Source organism: Nansenia antarctica (assembly GCF_963989245.1).
Source record: "Nansenia antarctica genome assembly, chromosome: 2".
In the NCBI taxonomy this organism is placed as follows: Eukaryota; Metazoa; Chordata; class Actinopteri; order Argentiniformes; family Microstomatidae; genus Nansenia; species Nansenia antarctica.
In genome coordinates, this window is record NC_137675.1 from 79,485,801 (window position 1) to 79,503,297 (window position 17,497).

General features: G+C 42.9%; 1 protein-coding gene and 1 pseudogene across 2 annotated transcripts; one reads left to right on the forward strand and one right to left on the reverse strand.

Moving 5' to 3' along the window:
* Positions 1-332: 332 nt before the first annotated feature.
* On the reverse strand, positions 333-4,941 carry eci1 (enoyl-CoA delta isomerase 1). The gene is made up of 7 exons (XM_080523842.1): positions 4,855-4,941; positions 4,093-4,218; positions 3,758-3,885; positions 3,172-3,318; positions 2,644-2,765; positions 2,046-2,224; positions 333-1,598 (listed from the first exon to the last, which is right to left on the reverse strand). Exons 1-7 carry the CDS (start codon positions 4,895-4,897, stop codon positions 1,432-1,434), a joined length of 912 nt encoding a protein of 303 aa, XP_080379968.1. The 5' UTR covers positions 4,898-4,941; the 3' UTR covers positions 333-1,431.
* A 4,070-nt stretch (positions 4,942-9,011) lies between these two features.
* LOC308150693 (GTPase IMAP family member 8-like) lies at positions 9,012-17,497 on the forward strand (annotated as a pseudogene). Its single transcript has 7 exons — positions 9,012-9,027; positions 9,626-10,319; positions 11,108-11,768; positions 12,554-13,249; positions 15,134-15,829; positions 16,613-17,234; positions 17,437-17,497. The product of its transcript is annotated as a GTPase IMAP family member 8-like (transcript).

Genomic DNA, 17,497 nt, shown 5'->3' on the forward strand with positions numbered 1-17,497 from the left:
CACGTGTGTATGAGGGACATGTACCATTCCTAATTCCATTCATTACAATGAGAGCGTGCCCTCCGATTTCTACCTCCAGCAGCCTCCCCTGGTGTTGCTACTATAGTACTGTATATCATTGCATGACATCGATCTTCAGCTACCCTGGCTTAGTGAGACTGATAGTTGACCTAATGTTTAGCACCTATTGTTTAGCAATACTATCAATGATGGCAGAGTAAAAGCTGTGTGACGGCCTCCAAAAATAACATTTAGAAAAAGACGTCTGAAATGGTGTCCTACACTTACCGATCTCAGCACTCATTAGGATGTCACACTCACAAACGAATAACCACAATAACAAATTACATTTCATTCAAAGTATATATTTGCAAACAATCAGTTCAGACAATGCAAGAAAAATAGAATAACCTAAAATTATAGGCCCATTGTTAATGGCTTGAGGCAAGGGGGGGGGGGTGTTCATCCAACTAGTCTATGAACCCTCCTCATCTCCCCCTCATCAGCACTGATGAGTACGGACAGGATTGGTGAAAGCAAGATATGACAGCAGCTGGTGAAACCGGGAACAATTCGGCAGCCGATCAAATGTTCAGACTTTTATTCGGAAAAATGTTAATAAATGTCAACGTTGTTGAAAATCAATGACACACTCGCTAGTCCCCCAAATTTCGTTGTTTGGTACCTGTACTATATCAATGACAATAAAGACCATTCATTCATTCATTCATTCATCATTCATAGTCAACTAACACAGCTTGTTTTGTGAGCCTGCTAACAATGTAAAGTAGTGTTATCGTTAACTAGGTAGTAGATTACTCACCGAACCCATTGCATTGCAATATTTGGGCTTGACTAGCGTGTGTGTCATTGATTTTCAACGTTAACATTTCTTAACATTTTTCTGAATAAAAGTCAGAACAATTTGATTGGATGCCAACTTGTTCCCGGTTTCACCAGCTGCTGTCATTATATGGCAACCACTAAATAAGGGGGATTGGCTTGGACCAGTCCATCTATTTCAGATCAGTGCAGACGAATGGAAGAAGAAGAAGAGAGGAAGCCACTTTGTATTATTGGGACGCACCCCCCCAGTTACAGTCACATGTTGGTTGTGGCCGCCAGAAGGCATCCTCACAAGGGTTAGGCACGCTAATGTTAGAGACCTTTAAGGCTCTGTGACAACACACATCCTTTCTTTCCCGTCCTCATTCTCATGACATTATAGAAAGGGACATGTCAAAGAAATCAACCTATCAAACTGTGGTAGATGACAAGAAGTAAAGCAAGAAGGAAGCAAAGATTAAAGGGAGGGAGGAAGAAAGAATGAAAGGAAGGAAGGAAGGATGCATTTAAGTCGTTGTCACAGAGTCCGTCTGTGTATGTCTGTGTGTGTGTATGTGTGTGTGTGTGTGTGTGTGTGTCCTCTCTCTAGGCCTTTCTCCTCTTCAGCATCTCCAGGTACATGCGCAGAGACTTCTGGATGGAGTCTTTGGTGATGAAGGTGACAAAGTTGTTGATGTCAGCCTCCCTGTTGGACACCAGCTTGTCGATGGTCGGTTTCCTCATCATGGACTTGGTGATCTGTCTGGCGTGGTCTGGAGAGAGGAGAAAGAGTTTAGAATATAAATGATCTTCATATATATATATATATATATATATATTATATATCGTTATAAACATGATCCACAATGTTGTGGCCATACAGTACTTACTTTATCCCTTTTAGAACCTACTAGGCCCAATACATTGTCTTATTGGTTAGTTTGATATGAGAAGGACCAGACCAAAGGAGGCGGGGGGGGGGGGTCCTATACCAGTTCATTTACCTCAATAGACCCACAATGCAGATGGTGTGAACATTGCCACATATTATGTCTGACCCCAGGTATGAGTAATACAAACAGGCTGTTTCTAGAAACAGGGTTTCTCTCTCTTCTCTAACTTACATGAAGTTTTCTCTTCATGTAAACACATAAAGACACAGCCATATAGAGATACAGACGCAGAAACAGACACAGACACAGACAGACACAGGTTCTGACCTGGGATAGCCAGCCACTTGGTCATAGCCTCAGTGGCTGTGGTCAAGACCTGGTCCTCAGGAACCAGCCGGTCCACCAGGCCGATCTTCAGCGCCTCTGGAGCGCTGTACAGCAGGCCCAGCTGCAGAGCTATCTCCGCGGTCCTGTGGCCCACCGTGTTCGAGAGGGTGTCCTTGAACCTGTGGGAACCGCAACACAGACACAACATGAACACAACCACATGTACTGTATATCACAAGTCAGGGGACGCTGACCACACACACACACACACACACACACACACACACACACACACACACACACACACACACACACACACACACACACACACACACACACACACACACACACACACGTTGTCAAACCAGGATCGAAAAAACACCAACATTCGATTGGATTCTATTATTAAGTGTGAATCATAACAACTCTAAAGCCTCAAAATAAATCTGCTCATCTCCGAGCATACATTTTACACACTCTGAACTTCATCAGGGTCTCAGCAAATCACAGCAATGGGAAAAGCAGCTCCATCATCGTTTCGAAACTCTGTATTGTGTCTATGCATATACGGTAAACGGAGGGTGGGCGGGTGTCTCACCAGAAAGGCGCTACGATGCCGAGCTGCGTCTCGTTAAGACCAATGCTGTATCGAGGGTTGTCGGCCATGATCCTGTAGTCACACCCTAGAGCCATCAGACAACCACCAGCTGGACTGGAGCCCTGGAGAGAGGGAGGGTGGGAGGGAGGGAGGGATGGAGGGATGGTTGAGAGAGAGAGGGAGGAGGGGCATATAATCAGAATCTCCTTTAGGAGTTTAACGTATGGCCAAGGTGTATGCCCATTTATGCCGAAGGTTTTGTGACAATGTAAAATACTATAGTCTTGTAGAATACTAATACTAGTTATAATAATGCATTTATTTTGGATAGCGTTTTTGTCAGTACTCAAAGACACTACCGTTTCACGGATAAAACAAGAATAGACAGATAAATAAAAAGTAAAACAAAAGCACAGTCAGTAAAAACAATAATACATTTTTTTTTTAAAAGATTAAAAAGTTTAAAAAGATTCTTTGAGGTGGTTTGAAATTAGATTATTTTTTGATAGAAATCACAGAATGACTCACATTAATGGCTGCTATGGTAACCATGTTGGAACCGTAGAGTTTGAGCCACATCTCCTGGACAGCCCTCCAGAACACTCCACAACTTTCCGGACTCTTCCCATACATCTCCATGATGTCCAGACCGGCAGAGTATACCTTAGGAAGGGTCTGTATGACCCCACACAGACAGACACACAGACAGACACAGACACAGTCACACACACGTCAAGGACTGTAGTGTGGGTGGTGGCCTTGCTGGGGGTTGGGTGGACAAATATGAGGAAGAGGGATGTGGAATGAGTGTGTGTGTGTGTGTGTGTGTGTGTGTGTGTGTGTGTGACACCCGCTCGGCTTCCCCCTCCTGAGGTATGTCGCACGGGTTCCACAGCAAACAGGAGGGCGGACTCGGAGTTCCTAACTTTGAGTGGACTTGTGGCAAAACTGGTTGTTGGCTCAGCACTACTGTAACGGACTGTTTCCATAATGTCAAAATGCACTGTTAATATTTATGTCCTTTAGATATTGTACATGTATGTGGACATAAATAAAGTATTTAAAATGTGTGGCATGTGCGTGTGCGTGTGTGTGTGCGTGTGCGTGTGCTGACCGAGGTGATAATGAGGCCTCTACAGCTCTTGTCCATCTCCAGTTTCTCCAGGCTGATGCTGAACTCCGTCAGGAAGTCTAGACTCAAACTGTTGACAGGGGGTGACTGCATCCTCATCACTGCAACACCTGGAGAGAGGGGGGGGGCGTGGGAGTGAGAGAGTTAGTAGAGGGGCAGGGGGTGGAAGGGGGAGAGAGAGGGGGGGAGAGATGGGCAGTCACTTGCTGCCATTGTCTGTCTATGATGCAGACAATACATTTCCATTTAGGAGCAGCAACTTCACTGTGAGCAGGATTCTTATTCCTTCGTATTTCATCACACCTAAGCTCTCTTACCTGTGCTGCTGTCCAGGTCCACCTTGATCTTGGAAGAGGTAGAGCTGTCCCTCTGCTGGACGGCGAGGTAGGGTGACACACACACTCTCCCATGCCTACTGTGTACTGACAGCTGGGACAACAGACCTGAGGTAGGGTGACACACACACTCTCCCATGCCTACTGTGTACTGACAGCTGGGACAACAGACCTGACATAGGCAGGACAAGCGGGGGATTTCTTATTTCAGCAATACTAGGCAAGGCAAGTTTACTTGTATCGCACATTTCATACAACAAGGGCAATTCAACGTGCTTTACATATAGCATTAAAAAAAGAAGATAATAATGACAGACAGGTAGTTGAAGTTCAGTTCTATGCTCACGTCAAGCTAGATCTATCCAATGCATGCATACTTTGTCGCAAACAAACAGAACAGAGTTTTCCAACTGTTGTCAGAGTTGCACAATTGTCAGGTATTTAACATAAGTGAACAACATTTTTACTTAACTCGATAGCTGTAACAAGTTCACATGCATCAAGTCCATTGAAAACACCGAGCTTAATTCCACCGACATAACTTGACATAAGCGCGGAGGTCGCAGCGTTCGATGACCTTTGTTCCAATTTCTAAAACAACATTGGCCAGCAAGCGAAGGTGGCTTGCAAACCGTGCAAGGTAGCAGTCTTAACAGCTGTGTGTGTTCACGGGATGGGCCTTTAAAACCTTTGGAAATAGTTAAATAAGTCATATTATGGTGTTGTCCAGGTGGCAGCACATACCTGAGAAACCGTACTTGGCCGAATTCCTCAACGCATTAGCCATCTCGTTCCTTCAAGTTGACTCGGGCCACGGCTGCTAGCTTCCGCTATAGTCACGAAAGGGGTGGGGCTAAATGTTCATTCCTGGCAGCGGATTGGATCTGAACAGAAAAAACTGTCCGTAGTTTATAGGGATTGGTCTAGAGAGAAACGTAGTTTTTGATGAGGAGGGGTTATGGGTTATTTTGAGGACACGACAAAGACACACTTGACTAGACAGAGTGACAGACACTAGCTAACACGAGTCGATGGAGTCGATTCTTTCTCCACTCCGACTCCAAAATAGAAAACTGTCCCAAAAATTAATAACTAAAACGGAAAAATAAATAAATAAATTGGTCTAGGTCTAGGCCAGGGTATGTGTTGCATATGAATTCTGTACACAACACTGGAAGAGGATAATATAATTTTCCTGGAAGAGAAGAGAGAATAATGTTCTCTTCCAGAGAACTATTGGGCCGGTTTCACAGACAAGGCTTAAGCCTAGTCCTGGACTAAATCACACTTTCAATGTAAAATCTTCATTGAAGATGCTTTTTAGTCTAGGATTAGTCCTAAGCCTTGTCTGTGAAACCAGCCCATTATGTTTTCATGTGCGATGGCCACAATTATATTACACAACTGTCTTATTATATCTAAACTGTCACCGCAATCAGATGAAGATAAAACATGAGATGACGAGTTGTCATCTTCCCCTGAGGACCACCAACTCTGCTCCTGGTTATCCAGTTGGATGTTTAATTCCCGGAATTTAGAGCAACAGTAGGTGAACATTTGAGGCTTTTTGGTAAGGGAGTGTGGAGACACACAATAGTGCTGTTCATCAATGGGGACTGTCTTGGAGGTGCAACCATTGAGCAGTAGGCTACACTCCAGTGGCTTTTTGAGAAATGGGGGAACAGGTATCATGTCTTCAACCATGGGAACAAGGATGATGACACTCAGGTCACAGAGCTGCTGGAGAAGATAGAGGAGATGGTGACAGTTCTGAGTTTGGAGTTCCAGAAAAACCTCTCTGAGTTCTGATATCACCACCCTATAGAGTAGGCCTACCGAGGTGTGTCGTTACCACTGATCCAATGCCTACGGTGAAATTCGCAGCTCCTAAAGGCTTGAGAAAATGTATTTAGGCTTTAGAAAAAACTATTATGGCTTTGAGCTAGGCGATCATAGGGCAAGAGGACAATTCATTTGGATACAGGTACTTAGTTGAATCCCAGAACTTGAGTCAAGATTGGGGAAAACGTTGGGACACTTCCCAGCAATCTGTATAAAGTTACAATTTGTTCAGTTGGTCAACTGACAAAATATTCCTTAGCAACATTCTATTCAGAATAAAATGTTGCTAAGGAACACTTTGTCAATTGAACAATTGATATAAAAAATAAACAACTGCCTAGTTGAAGCAATAGGCTGCGTTCCTAAATTTGCTCTGAGAGAGCCGGAGCGCACACTTCAACGCCATAATGGGACCAAGTTCAACGTCATAAAGGGACCAAGTAATTATGATTGGACAAGAGGCATTTCATGAGTGCTGATCAGATTTCCAGAGTGTATTTACGAACGCAGCCATAGAGGCAGCAGGATAGGAGACGGTGGCCTTTGGACTACTAATTTCTATCCATGAGTTTTTGGGAAACTCAGGATCAAAAGGAATCAGGTGACTAAAGTTCCACCAGTAGAGGGCAGATGTGTATGCCTCGGCTGAGTCAGGTGTCAACCCAGAGAGACAAAGGAGGACATTTCTAGCCTTAAAGAGCCACCTGTCAAAGACAGTAAACCACTCTCTGGCTATATGCTGCTGGCATTGACATCATACAGGGAGAGGACACAAGCCCTTTGGCTATAATTGATATTGGTTTATGTATATGTTACGGTACATGTGGGAATGCGGTACATGTGGGAAAACTAGGGTTAGGGTTAGGTGCTACGGTGCTAGGGTTAAGGTTAGGGTTAGGGTTAGGGGTAGGGGTAGGGTTAGGGTTAGGGTTAGGATTACGGTTAGGGTTAGACATGCCAGCATGTACCAAGTCGACGTAGCACCTAACCCTAACCCTAGTTTTCCCACATGTACCGTATTCCCACATGTACCGTAACATATAGACAGACACGGAATAATATGCATACCATTAAAGAATATCACGTGAATTGTTATGTATTTTATTGGGTAATTAATTCTCCCTGTATCTTGATTTGTGTGAAGTGTGTGGTGATGTGTGTTTTTGTGCACTTTAAATAAAGTTTAATTTGATTTGAATCAATGGCTTAGTTCTGTCAATACTGCATATATCTAGTGGTCTTTTCTCGAGATTTAATTCATGTTTAACATCAATAGATGCTCCTTCATGGACCTTAACCACATACAGTAGATAGATAGATAGATAGATAGATAGATAGATAGATAGATGCATTTTGTTCAATAGTTACCAACTGAACAACCATGATTGCAGCTCTAGTTCCAGAGTGTGAGGTTGTTATGATTATGATAGAACGTAGCACGTAGGTATGCATGCAGGCATCCCTCAGTGCCAGCCAGCTTCCTCATCTGACCAGTTTGATCAGTGCTTATCAGGAATCACCTGTGGGGACTACTATCTGAGAGACACAAACATTGAGTAGCACATTACCAGTGAAGGGGAGGCCCTCCAGTGTTTTGTTGCATTCAACACAAACAATGGCCCCTTTAACCTCCCTAGCTAAAATGTCTGCTTGCAACTGCCATTGACACGATAGATGGAGAAGCAGTTTTCCTAAAGTTGATATCTGGCACATCTCTGATTGTGCGTGTGCATGCGTGCATGTGTATGCATTTATGTGTGTGTGTGTGTGTGTGTGTATGTGTTGTTTATGTTCACTTTAAATAAAAATTGATTGTCCTTGAATTAATCGTTTAATTGTGATGGTACTGTATATAACCAGTAGTCCAGGAGATTTAATTCATTTTAAAAGCAATAGATGCTACTTCATGGAACTCTACAGTTCCACAAAGTGTTACCAACACTAACCAACACACAGTTGCAGGTTATCATGCAAGTACAGTATGCATCTAACCGGTTTGATCATGTGGTTCTCGGAGCAGATAAAAAGTAGAGGCAGCCTTTGACGCCATTCCTCGTGTCACAGTGCTCTGGCTCTTTACATCCATGTGTTTCATTTGACTCAAAGAAGAGGGGAGGTAAGTGAACTTTTCCTCTGACTGATCTTGTTGTTTAGTTCACTTTCTCTGGGTTTTATTCATGTAGGGCAGGTGTGGGTGCAGGGCAGGCATTCTTAACCAGTCAGTAACACACCATATTTAAGTCACCAATCAAATTGTTGAGCGTGGAGCAAGATCCCAAAACATTTCACTATGTCAATTACAACTGTATGCGACAAGTAACAAATAGTGACAAATAAATATATATGCGACAAGTGACAAATACAATTTGATTGGATTTGAAGTGATGCAAGGCTGCATTCTTTGAATAGTTGATGAATGAATGAATGAATGAATGGTCTTTATTGTCATTGATATAGTACAGGTACCATACAACGAAATTTGGGAGGGGGGGCTCCCCTGGTGCTAGGAAAAAAATACTAAAAACAAGAAGGGAAAAGAGCTGGTTTACATAAATAAAGGCTATGTACACTATCCACTATACTATACTATACAAATAAAACACTGTGCTGTACTCTATGCTATAAATATCCTAACATTTCCTATCTCTGAACCTTATGTACCCGAGGGTTGTCATATTGCACATAGTGTTATTGCACATTCATTTAAAGTGTCGCAGTTTGCAGGTTTGAAATGTTCACAGTTGTGTTTCAGTATTGCACTTGATTACAATCTAGTAGCTGCCATCAAATTGTCTAGATTGTCCAGGGCCTAATCCAGGGCCTGATCCAGATGTGTTTGCTTGATTAGAACTAAAACAGGCACCCACATCAACCATCTGTGGAAAGATTGCATTCCCCTGACATAGAGACGTTTTCGTCCATGTTTGATAATCTAGAGCTGTTAAGCATTGATTCCAGAGTGAGAAACATGACAACAATCTCATCAAATGTTTTGGTCAATCAGTGCTTCAGAGTCAAGAGAGGACTACAGACACAAGGAGAGGAAAACAAAAACAAACATGGCCTCAAATCTTGGTGAGCGTTTATAAATATCTCCTATTGTATTAAGAGTAATTGTGTGAAATAATATATTTTTTCTTTCAATTTGTATAACATTTTCACTGTCAACAAGTCAAACTTAATATTACACTTTAGGCCCAAAACTAGTACATGAATAGCTGATGTGGCATAGTAATTTGCAGTGTCTTATGCACATGTCTTTATTTTTTTTATTTAACCAAATGGCAGCCCCATAATTTGGTTTGCTATGAAGCTGTGGGATGGGCTTGTAGAAGTTTGTAGTTAACAGTTCAGGGTTTAACTTAGTACCAAACGTATTGATATAAATGCTAGTTTTGTGTTCCATGGGCAGAAAGGAAAAAACAGCACTTGCTGCAATTACAGTATGCATTAAAACATTAAAAAATAGTTCTAGCGAGTGCCGGTTCTTCCATTCTGTGTATCTCCTTGAGACACTGCACTCTGAAGTTTAGCAATGGGTTGAGCACTCCATTCCCGTATTCTGTTGAGAAGAAGCAGAGCAGTATCTATGCAGTTCTATGCAGTGTTGTGTTAATAGTGACCAAAATTCCCAACTTTGTCTCTGACTGTAGCAAACCACTTCTCTTTACAGGCACCACAGAGGAGCTGAGGGTTGTGCTTCTGGGGAGTAAAGGAGTAGGGAAGAGTTCAGCAGGAAACACCATCCTGGGCAGAGAGGAGTTTAGGTTAGGGAGAACTGCTCAGTGTGTGAAGAGACAGGGAGAAGTAGCAGGGAGGCAGGTCACTGTGGTTGACACTCCAGGATGGTGGAGGGATGCACCTGTTGAACACACATCTGAGCTGGTTAAACAGGACATTGTGCTCAGTTCGTCTCTGTGTCCCCCTGGACCCCATGCTCTCCTCCTGGTCATACCAGTGGATTCATCATTTAAAAAAGAACAGAAAGTATCTGTAGAGGAACACCTGGAGCTTCTCAGTGCTAGAGTCTGGAGTCACACTATGTTGCTGTTCACCCATGGGGACTATGGGAGACACAACCATTGAGCAGTACATTGAGAGTGAAGGGGAGGACCTCCAGCAGCTTGTTGAGAAATGTGGGAACAGGTATCATGTCCTCAAGAATAAAAACAGGGGTGATGGCACTCAGGTCACAGAGCTGCTGGAGAAGATAGAGGAGATGGTGGCAGGAAACAGAGGCAGGCATTATGAGATAGACAGGAAGTTATCACAGGCAGTGGAGGAGAAGAGGAGGACAGAGATGGAGAGAGCGAAACAGAGGTGGATGAAGGTGCAGAGACAGAGAGAGACCCTCAGATCAATGAAAGGTAGGTTTATGTCTTTCATTGATGTTATAGATGTTATTTTTCACACTTGTTGTTTTACATTCTGCAATACTTTTATATTACAAATGAAATAAGTATACCCCTATTATATAAGGAACATCCAATAAAAATACTTTGCACAGTCCTGATTCTTTTTTATTTTTTAAACAAAATGTTATCCCCACCATTTGCATTGCTATAGAGCTGTGGGGTGGGCCTGTAGAAGTTTGTAGTGTACAGTTCAGGGGTTAACTTAAAACCAAACTTATTGATAGTCTCTTCCTGGCAACTAAGACTAACTAATGAACAGTTGGCTAGAAATGATACTCTCCATATACGTATGTCTGTGACAGGTGACTCCCTCCATCTCTCAGAGCTGAGGGTTGTGCTGCTGGGGTCCACAGAGGCTCTGTTTTCACTTTCCAATAGAATTTCATTTTCAAATGTACTGAAACACTTGTTTAGTTCAAGTTATCAAAGTGCCTGTGAACATGAGATTAGCTGAAGCACAGTGTGTGTTCCATGGGCAGAAAGGAAAAAACAGCACTTTCTGCAATTACAGTATGCATTAAAACCTTATAAAATAGTTCTAGTGAGTGCTGGTTCTTCCATTCTGTGTGTCTCCTTGAGACACTGCACTCTGAAGTTTGGTAACGGGTTGAGCACTCCATTCCCCTATTCTATTGTGAAGAAGCAGAGTAGTATCTATGCACTTCTATGCAGTGTTGTGTTAATAGTGACCAATATTCCCAACTTTGTCTCTGACTGTAGCAAACCACTTCTCTTTACAGGCACCACAGAGGAGCTGGGGGTTGTGCTGCTGGGGAGTAAAGTAGTAGGGAAGAGTTCAGCAGGAAACACCATCCTGGGCAGAGAGGAGTTTGGGTTAGGGAGAACTGGTCAGTGTGTGAAGGGACAGGGAGAAGTAGCAGGGAGGCAGGTCACTGTGGTTGACACTCCAGGATGGTCGAGATATGCATTTGTTGAACACACGTCTGAGCTGGTTAAACAGGAGATTGTGCTCAGTGCGTCTCTGTGTCCCCCTGGACCCCATGCTCTCCTCCTGGTCATACGAGTGGATTTATCATTTAAAGAAGAACAGAAAGTATCTCTGGAGTCACACTATGTTGCTCTTCACCAATGGGGACTGTTTGGGAGACACAACCATCGAGCAGTACATTGAGAGTGAAGGGCAGGACCTCCAGCAGCTTGTTGAGAAATGTGGGAACAGGTATCATGTCCTCAACAATAACAACAGGGGTGATGGCACTCAGGTCACAGAGCTGCTGGAGAAGATAGAGGAGATGGTGGCAGGAAACAGAGGCAGGCATTATGAGATAGACAGGAAGTTATCACAGGCAGTGGAGGAGAAGAGGAGGACAGAGATGGAGAGAGCGAAACAGAGGCAGATGAAGGTGCAGAGACAGAGAGAGACCCTCAGATCAATGAAAGGTAGGTTTATGTCTTTCATTGAGGTTATAGATGTTATTTTTCACACTTGTTGATTGAACATTCTGCAATACTTCAAATGATTACAAATAAAATAAATATATCCCTATTATATAAGGAATATCCAATAATACTTTGCACAGTCATGATTTTTTTTTTTTTTTTTTTACAAAATGTTATCCCCACCATTTGGTTTGCTATAAAGCTGTGGGATGGGCCTGTAGAAGTTTGTAGTGTACAGTTCAGGGGTTAACTTAATACCAAAGTTATTGATAATCTCTTCCTGGCAACTAAGACTAACTAATGAACAGTTGGCTAGAAATGATACTCTCCATATATGTCTGTGACAGGTGACTCCCTCCATCTCTCAGAGCTGAGGGTTGTGCTGCTGGGGTCCACAGAGGCTCTGTTTTCACTTTCCAATAGAATTTCATTTTCAAATGTACTGAAACACTCGTTTAGTTCAAGTAATCAAAGTGCCTGTGAACATGAGATTAGCTGAAGCACAGTGTGTGTTCCATGGGCAGAAAGGAAAAAACAGCACTTGCTGCAATTACAGTATGCATTAAAACCTTATAAAATAGTTCTAGTGAGTGCTGGTTCTGCCATTCTGTGTGTCTCCTTGAGACACTGCATTCTGAAGTTTGGTAACGGGTTGAGCACTCCATTCCCCTATTCTATAGTGAAGAAGCAGAGCAGTATCTATGCACTTCTATGCAGTGTTGTGTTAATAGTGACCAATATTCCCAACGTTGTCTCTGACTGTAGCAAACCACTTCTCTTTACAGGCACCACAGAGGAGCTGAGGGTTGTGCTGCTGGGGAATAAAGGAGTAGGGAAGAGTTCAGCAGGAAACACCATCCTGGACAGAGAGGAGTTTGGGTTAGGGACAACTACTCAGTGTGTGAAGAGACAGGGAGAAGTAGCAGGGAGGCAGGTCACTGTGGTTGACACTCCAGGATGGTCCAGATATGTATTTGTTGAACACACGTCTGAGCTGGTTAAACAGGAGATTGTGCTCAGTGCGTCTCTGTGTCCCCCTGGACCCCATGCTCTCCTCCTGGTCATACGAGTGGATTTATCATTTAAAGAAAAACAGAAAGTATCGTTAGAGAAACACCTGGAGCTTCTCAGTGCTAGAGTCTGGAGTCACACTATGTTGCTATTCACATTTTGGGACTCTTTGGGAGACACAACCATTGAGCAGTACATTGAGAGTGAAGGGGAGGACCTCCAGCAGCTTGTTGTGAAATGTGGGAACAGGTATCATGTCCTCAACAATAACAACAGGGGTGATGGCACTCAGGTCACAGAGCTGCTGGAGAAGATAGAGGAGATGGTGGCAGGAAACAGAGGCAGGCATTATGAGATAGACAGGAAGTTATCACAGGCAGTGGAGGAGAAGAGGAGGACAGAGATGGAGAGAGCGAAACAGAGGCAGATGAAGGTGCAGAGACAGAGAGAGACCCTAAGGTCAATGAAAGGTAGGTTTATGTCTTTCTTTTTTTTTTTACTTTCTTTTTATTGAGATGTTACAGATATTTTAAAAATTATACTTTTCCGTTTTGGTTTGTTTTTTCACAAAACACGAACATGTCCCAACCCTCCCCCCCCCCCACCCCACAAAATCCCAAGTGGTGCATCCCAGGACGAAGGATATAAATACATAACAATAAATAATAATAATAATAATAACAGTGGTGATAGGTAATGAAGACAGTACAGGTAAGTAATCAAAGAAATAAAGAAAAATAAAGTGCAATTCATTTGTAAGTGAGGATAGATGAGATGGTCGTGTTGGTCTATGATACACTGTCTGTTATGATTGTAATATGTCCCTCTCTAGAACGAGATGATGTCTCTAGGGGTTTATCCTGATAAATAAATTCACAACATATGTCATCACTCAGCATCCAGCGCACTTGCATTGTCAGGGAGGGTTTTTAGTTTGTTGAAATAGGATATTATTGGGTTCCAGGTGAAATAAAAGCGGTCTTTTCAAGTTTCAAGTGAAGCATAAGGTCAGTCAACCATAAGGAGGAATTCGGTGGTTTGGGGGATTTCCAACAAAGCAAAATCCTCCGTCGAGCAAGTAGAGTTGCCACAATGTCTTTATGCTTGTTAATAATCTGTTGGTCAGTTGGCGCTATGCCAAAGATAGCTGAGTAGGCGTTAGGTTGCAGGTTCAGGTCTAGTGCCTGTGAGAGGGTCCTGAAAACTGCTGACCAATAATCCAATAATAAGGGACATGACCAAAACATGTGTGTTAGCGTTGCCGGAGCGTTATGACATCTGCTACAATTCTCATCTACGTCAGGATAGATTCTGGCTAGCCTAGATTTGGAAAGGTGAATTCGATGCAGGACCTTAAATTGGAGGTTTATGTCTTTCATTGAAGTTATTTTATAGATGTTATTAATCACAATTGTTGATTTTACATTCTGCAAGATTTCAAATGATTAAAAATAAAATGAATATACACCGATTATATAAGGAATATCCAATAAACATACATAGCACAGTCCTACATTATTTTATTTGTTTAGCCAAAGGACAGCCCCACCATTTGCTATAAAGCTGTAGGATGGGCCTTTAAAATGTGTAGTGTACAGTTCAGGGTTAACTCAAAACTAAACTTATTAATAGTCTCTTCTTGGTAACCAAGTCTAACTAATGAACAATTGGCTAGAAATGATACTCTCCATATATGTCTGTGACAGGTGACTCCCTCCATCTCTCAGAGCTGAGGGTTGTGCTGCTGGGGTCCACAGAGGCTCTGTTTGCACTTTCCAATAGAATGTCATTTTCAAATGTACTGAAACACTCGTTTAGTTCAAGTAATCAGAGAGCATGTGAACATGAGATTAGCTGAAGCAGAGTGTGTGTTCCATGGGCAGAAAGGAAAAAACAGCACTTGTTGCAGTTACAATATGCATTAAAACATTATTAAATAGTTTGAGCGAGTGCTGGTTCTTCCATTCTGTGTATTAATAATAAATTTTGCCATTTAGCAGACACTTTTAATCCAAAGCGATTTACAATTACGAATTACAGGGACATTCCCCCTGGAGTAACTGAGGGCTAAGTGCCTTACTCAAGGGCACACTAGTAGTGGTGCGGTTTCAGGCGGGATTTGAACTCACAACCTTCCAATCACAAGTCCAACTCACTATCCACTAGACCACCACTTCCCCCCATCTCCTTGTGACACTGCACTCTGAAGTTTGGTAACGGGTTGAGCACTCCATTCCCATATTCTATAGTGAAGAAGCAGAGCCGTATCTATGCAGTTCGATGCAGTGTTGTGTTAATAGTGACCAATATTCCCAACTTTGTCTCTGACTGTAGCAAACCACTTCTCTTTACAGGCACCACAGAGGAGCTGAGGGTTGTGCTGCTGGGGCATAAAGTAGTAGGGAAGAGTTCAGCAGGAAACACCATCCTGGGCAGAGAGGAGTTTGGGTTAGGGACAACTACTCAGTGTGAGAAGAGACAGGGAGAAGTAGCAGGGAGGCAGGTCACTGTGGTCGACACTCCAGGATGGTGGAGGAATGATTTTGTTGAATTCACATCTGAGCTGGTTAAACAGGAGATTGTGCTCAGTGCGTCTCTGTGTCCCCCTGGACCCCATGCTCTCCTCCTGGTCATACGACCGGATTTATCATTTAAAAAAGAACAGAAAGTATCTGTAGAGGAACACCTGGAGCTTCTCAGTGCTAGAGTCTGGAGTCACACTATGTTGCTGTTCACCCATGGGGACTATATGGGAGACACAACCATTGAGCAGTACATTGAGAGTGAAGGGGAGGACCTCCAGCAGCTTGTTGAGAAATGTGGGAACAGGTATCATGTCCTCAACAATAACAACAGGGGTGATGGCACTCAGGTCACAGAGCTGCTGGAGAAGATAGAGGAGATGGTGGCAGGAAACAGAGGCAGGCATTATGAGATAGACAGGAAGTTATCACAGGCAGTGGAGGAGAAGAGGAGGACAGAGATGGAGAGAGCGAAACAGAGGCAGATGAAGGTGCAGAGACAGAGAGAGACGCTCAGATCAATGAAAGGTAGGTTTATGTTTTTCATTGATGTTATAGATGTTATTTTTCACACTTGTTGTTTTACATTCTGCAATACTTCAAATGATATACAAATAAAATAAATATATCCCTATTATATAAGGAATATCCAATAATACTTTCCACAGTCCTGAATAAATTTTTCTTTTTAACAAAATGTTTTCCCCACCATTTGGTTTGCTATAAAGCTGTGGGATGGGCCTGTAGAAGTTCTTAGTGTACAGTTCAGGTGTTAACTTAATACCAAACTTATTGATAGTCTCTTCCTGGCAACTAAGACTAACTAATGAACAGTTGGTTAGAAATGATACTCTCCATATATGTCTGTGACAGGTGACTCCCTCCATCTCTCAGAGCTGAGGGTTGTGCTGCTGGGGTCCACAGAGGCTCTGATTTCACTTTCCAATAGAATTTCACTTTCAAATGTACTGAAACACTCGTTTAGTTCAAGTAATCAGAGAGCCTGTGAACATGAGATTAGCTGAAGCAGAGTGTGTGTTCCATGGGCAGAAAGGAAAAAACAGCACTCTCTGCAATTACAGTATGCATTAAAACCTTATAAAGTCTTTCTAGCGAGTCCTGGTTCTTCCATTCTGTGTATCTCGTTGTGACACTGCACTCTGAAGTTTGGTAACGGGTTGAGCACTCCATTCCCGTATTCTGTTGAGAAGAAGCAGAGCAGTACCTATGCAGTTCTATGCAGTGTTGTGTTAATAGTGACCAAAATTCCCAACTTTGTCTCTGACTGTAGCAAACCACTTCTCTTTACAGGCACCACAGAGGAGCTGAGGGTTGTGCTTCTGGGGAGTAAAGGAGTAGGGAAGAGTTCAGCAGGAAACACCATCCTGGGCAGAGAAGAGTTTAGGTTAGGGAGAACTGCTCAGTGTGTGAAGAGACAGGGAGAAGTAGCAGGGAGGCAGGTCACTGTGGTCGACACTCCAGGATGGTGGTGGAATCATCCCATTGAGTATACACCTGAGCTGGTTAAACAGGAGATTGTGCTCAGTTCGTCTCTGTGTCCCCCTGGACCCCATGCTCTCCTCCTGGTCATACAAACGGATTTATCATTTAAAGAAGAACAGAACATATCTTTAGAGGAGCTACTCAGTGCTAGAGTCTGGAGTCACACTATGTTGCTGTTCACCCATGGGGACTATATGGGAGACACAACCATTGAGCAGTACATTGAGAGTGAAGGGGAGGACCTCCAGCAGCTTGTTGAGAAATGTGGGAACAGGTATCATGTCCTAAACAATCAAAACAGGAGTGATGGCACTCAGGTCACAGAGCTGCTGGAGAAGATAGAGGAGATGGTGGCAGGAAACAGAGGCAGCCATTATGACAGTGGAGATAAAACAACACCATTGCCACTCAGGAGAACACAGAGCTTTGGGTGGAGCCCTCCCAGTAGTGAGTATTGATCAATAAAGACAACAGACATGGATCAATAACAACACACACATTTGTTTTAAAACATTTTAAAATAAGCAGATGACAAAGATATCCCTTTACAATCATGGTTGGTACCAATCCATTATTTATTAGGATATCATATTTAATACTACTCATCTGTATCTGTATGTTTTCTCCTCCAGTGACTGGATCTGCCAGATCATCCATGAGAAGCTCTGGAATCGGATCTATAAGAAGCTCTAG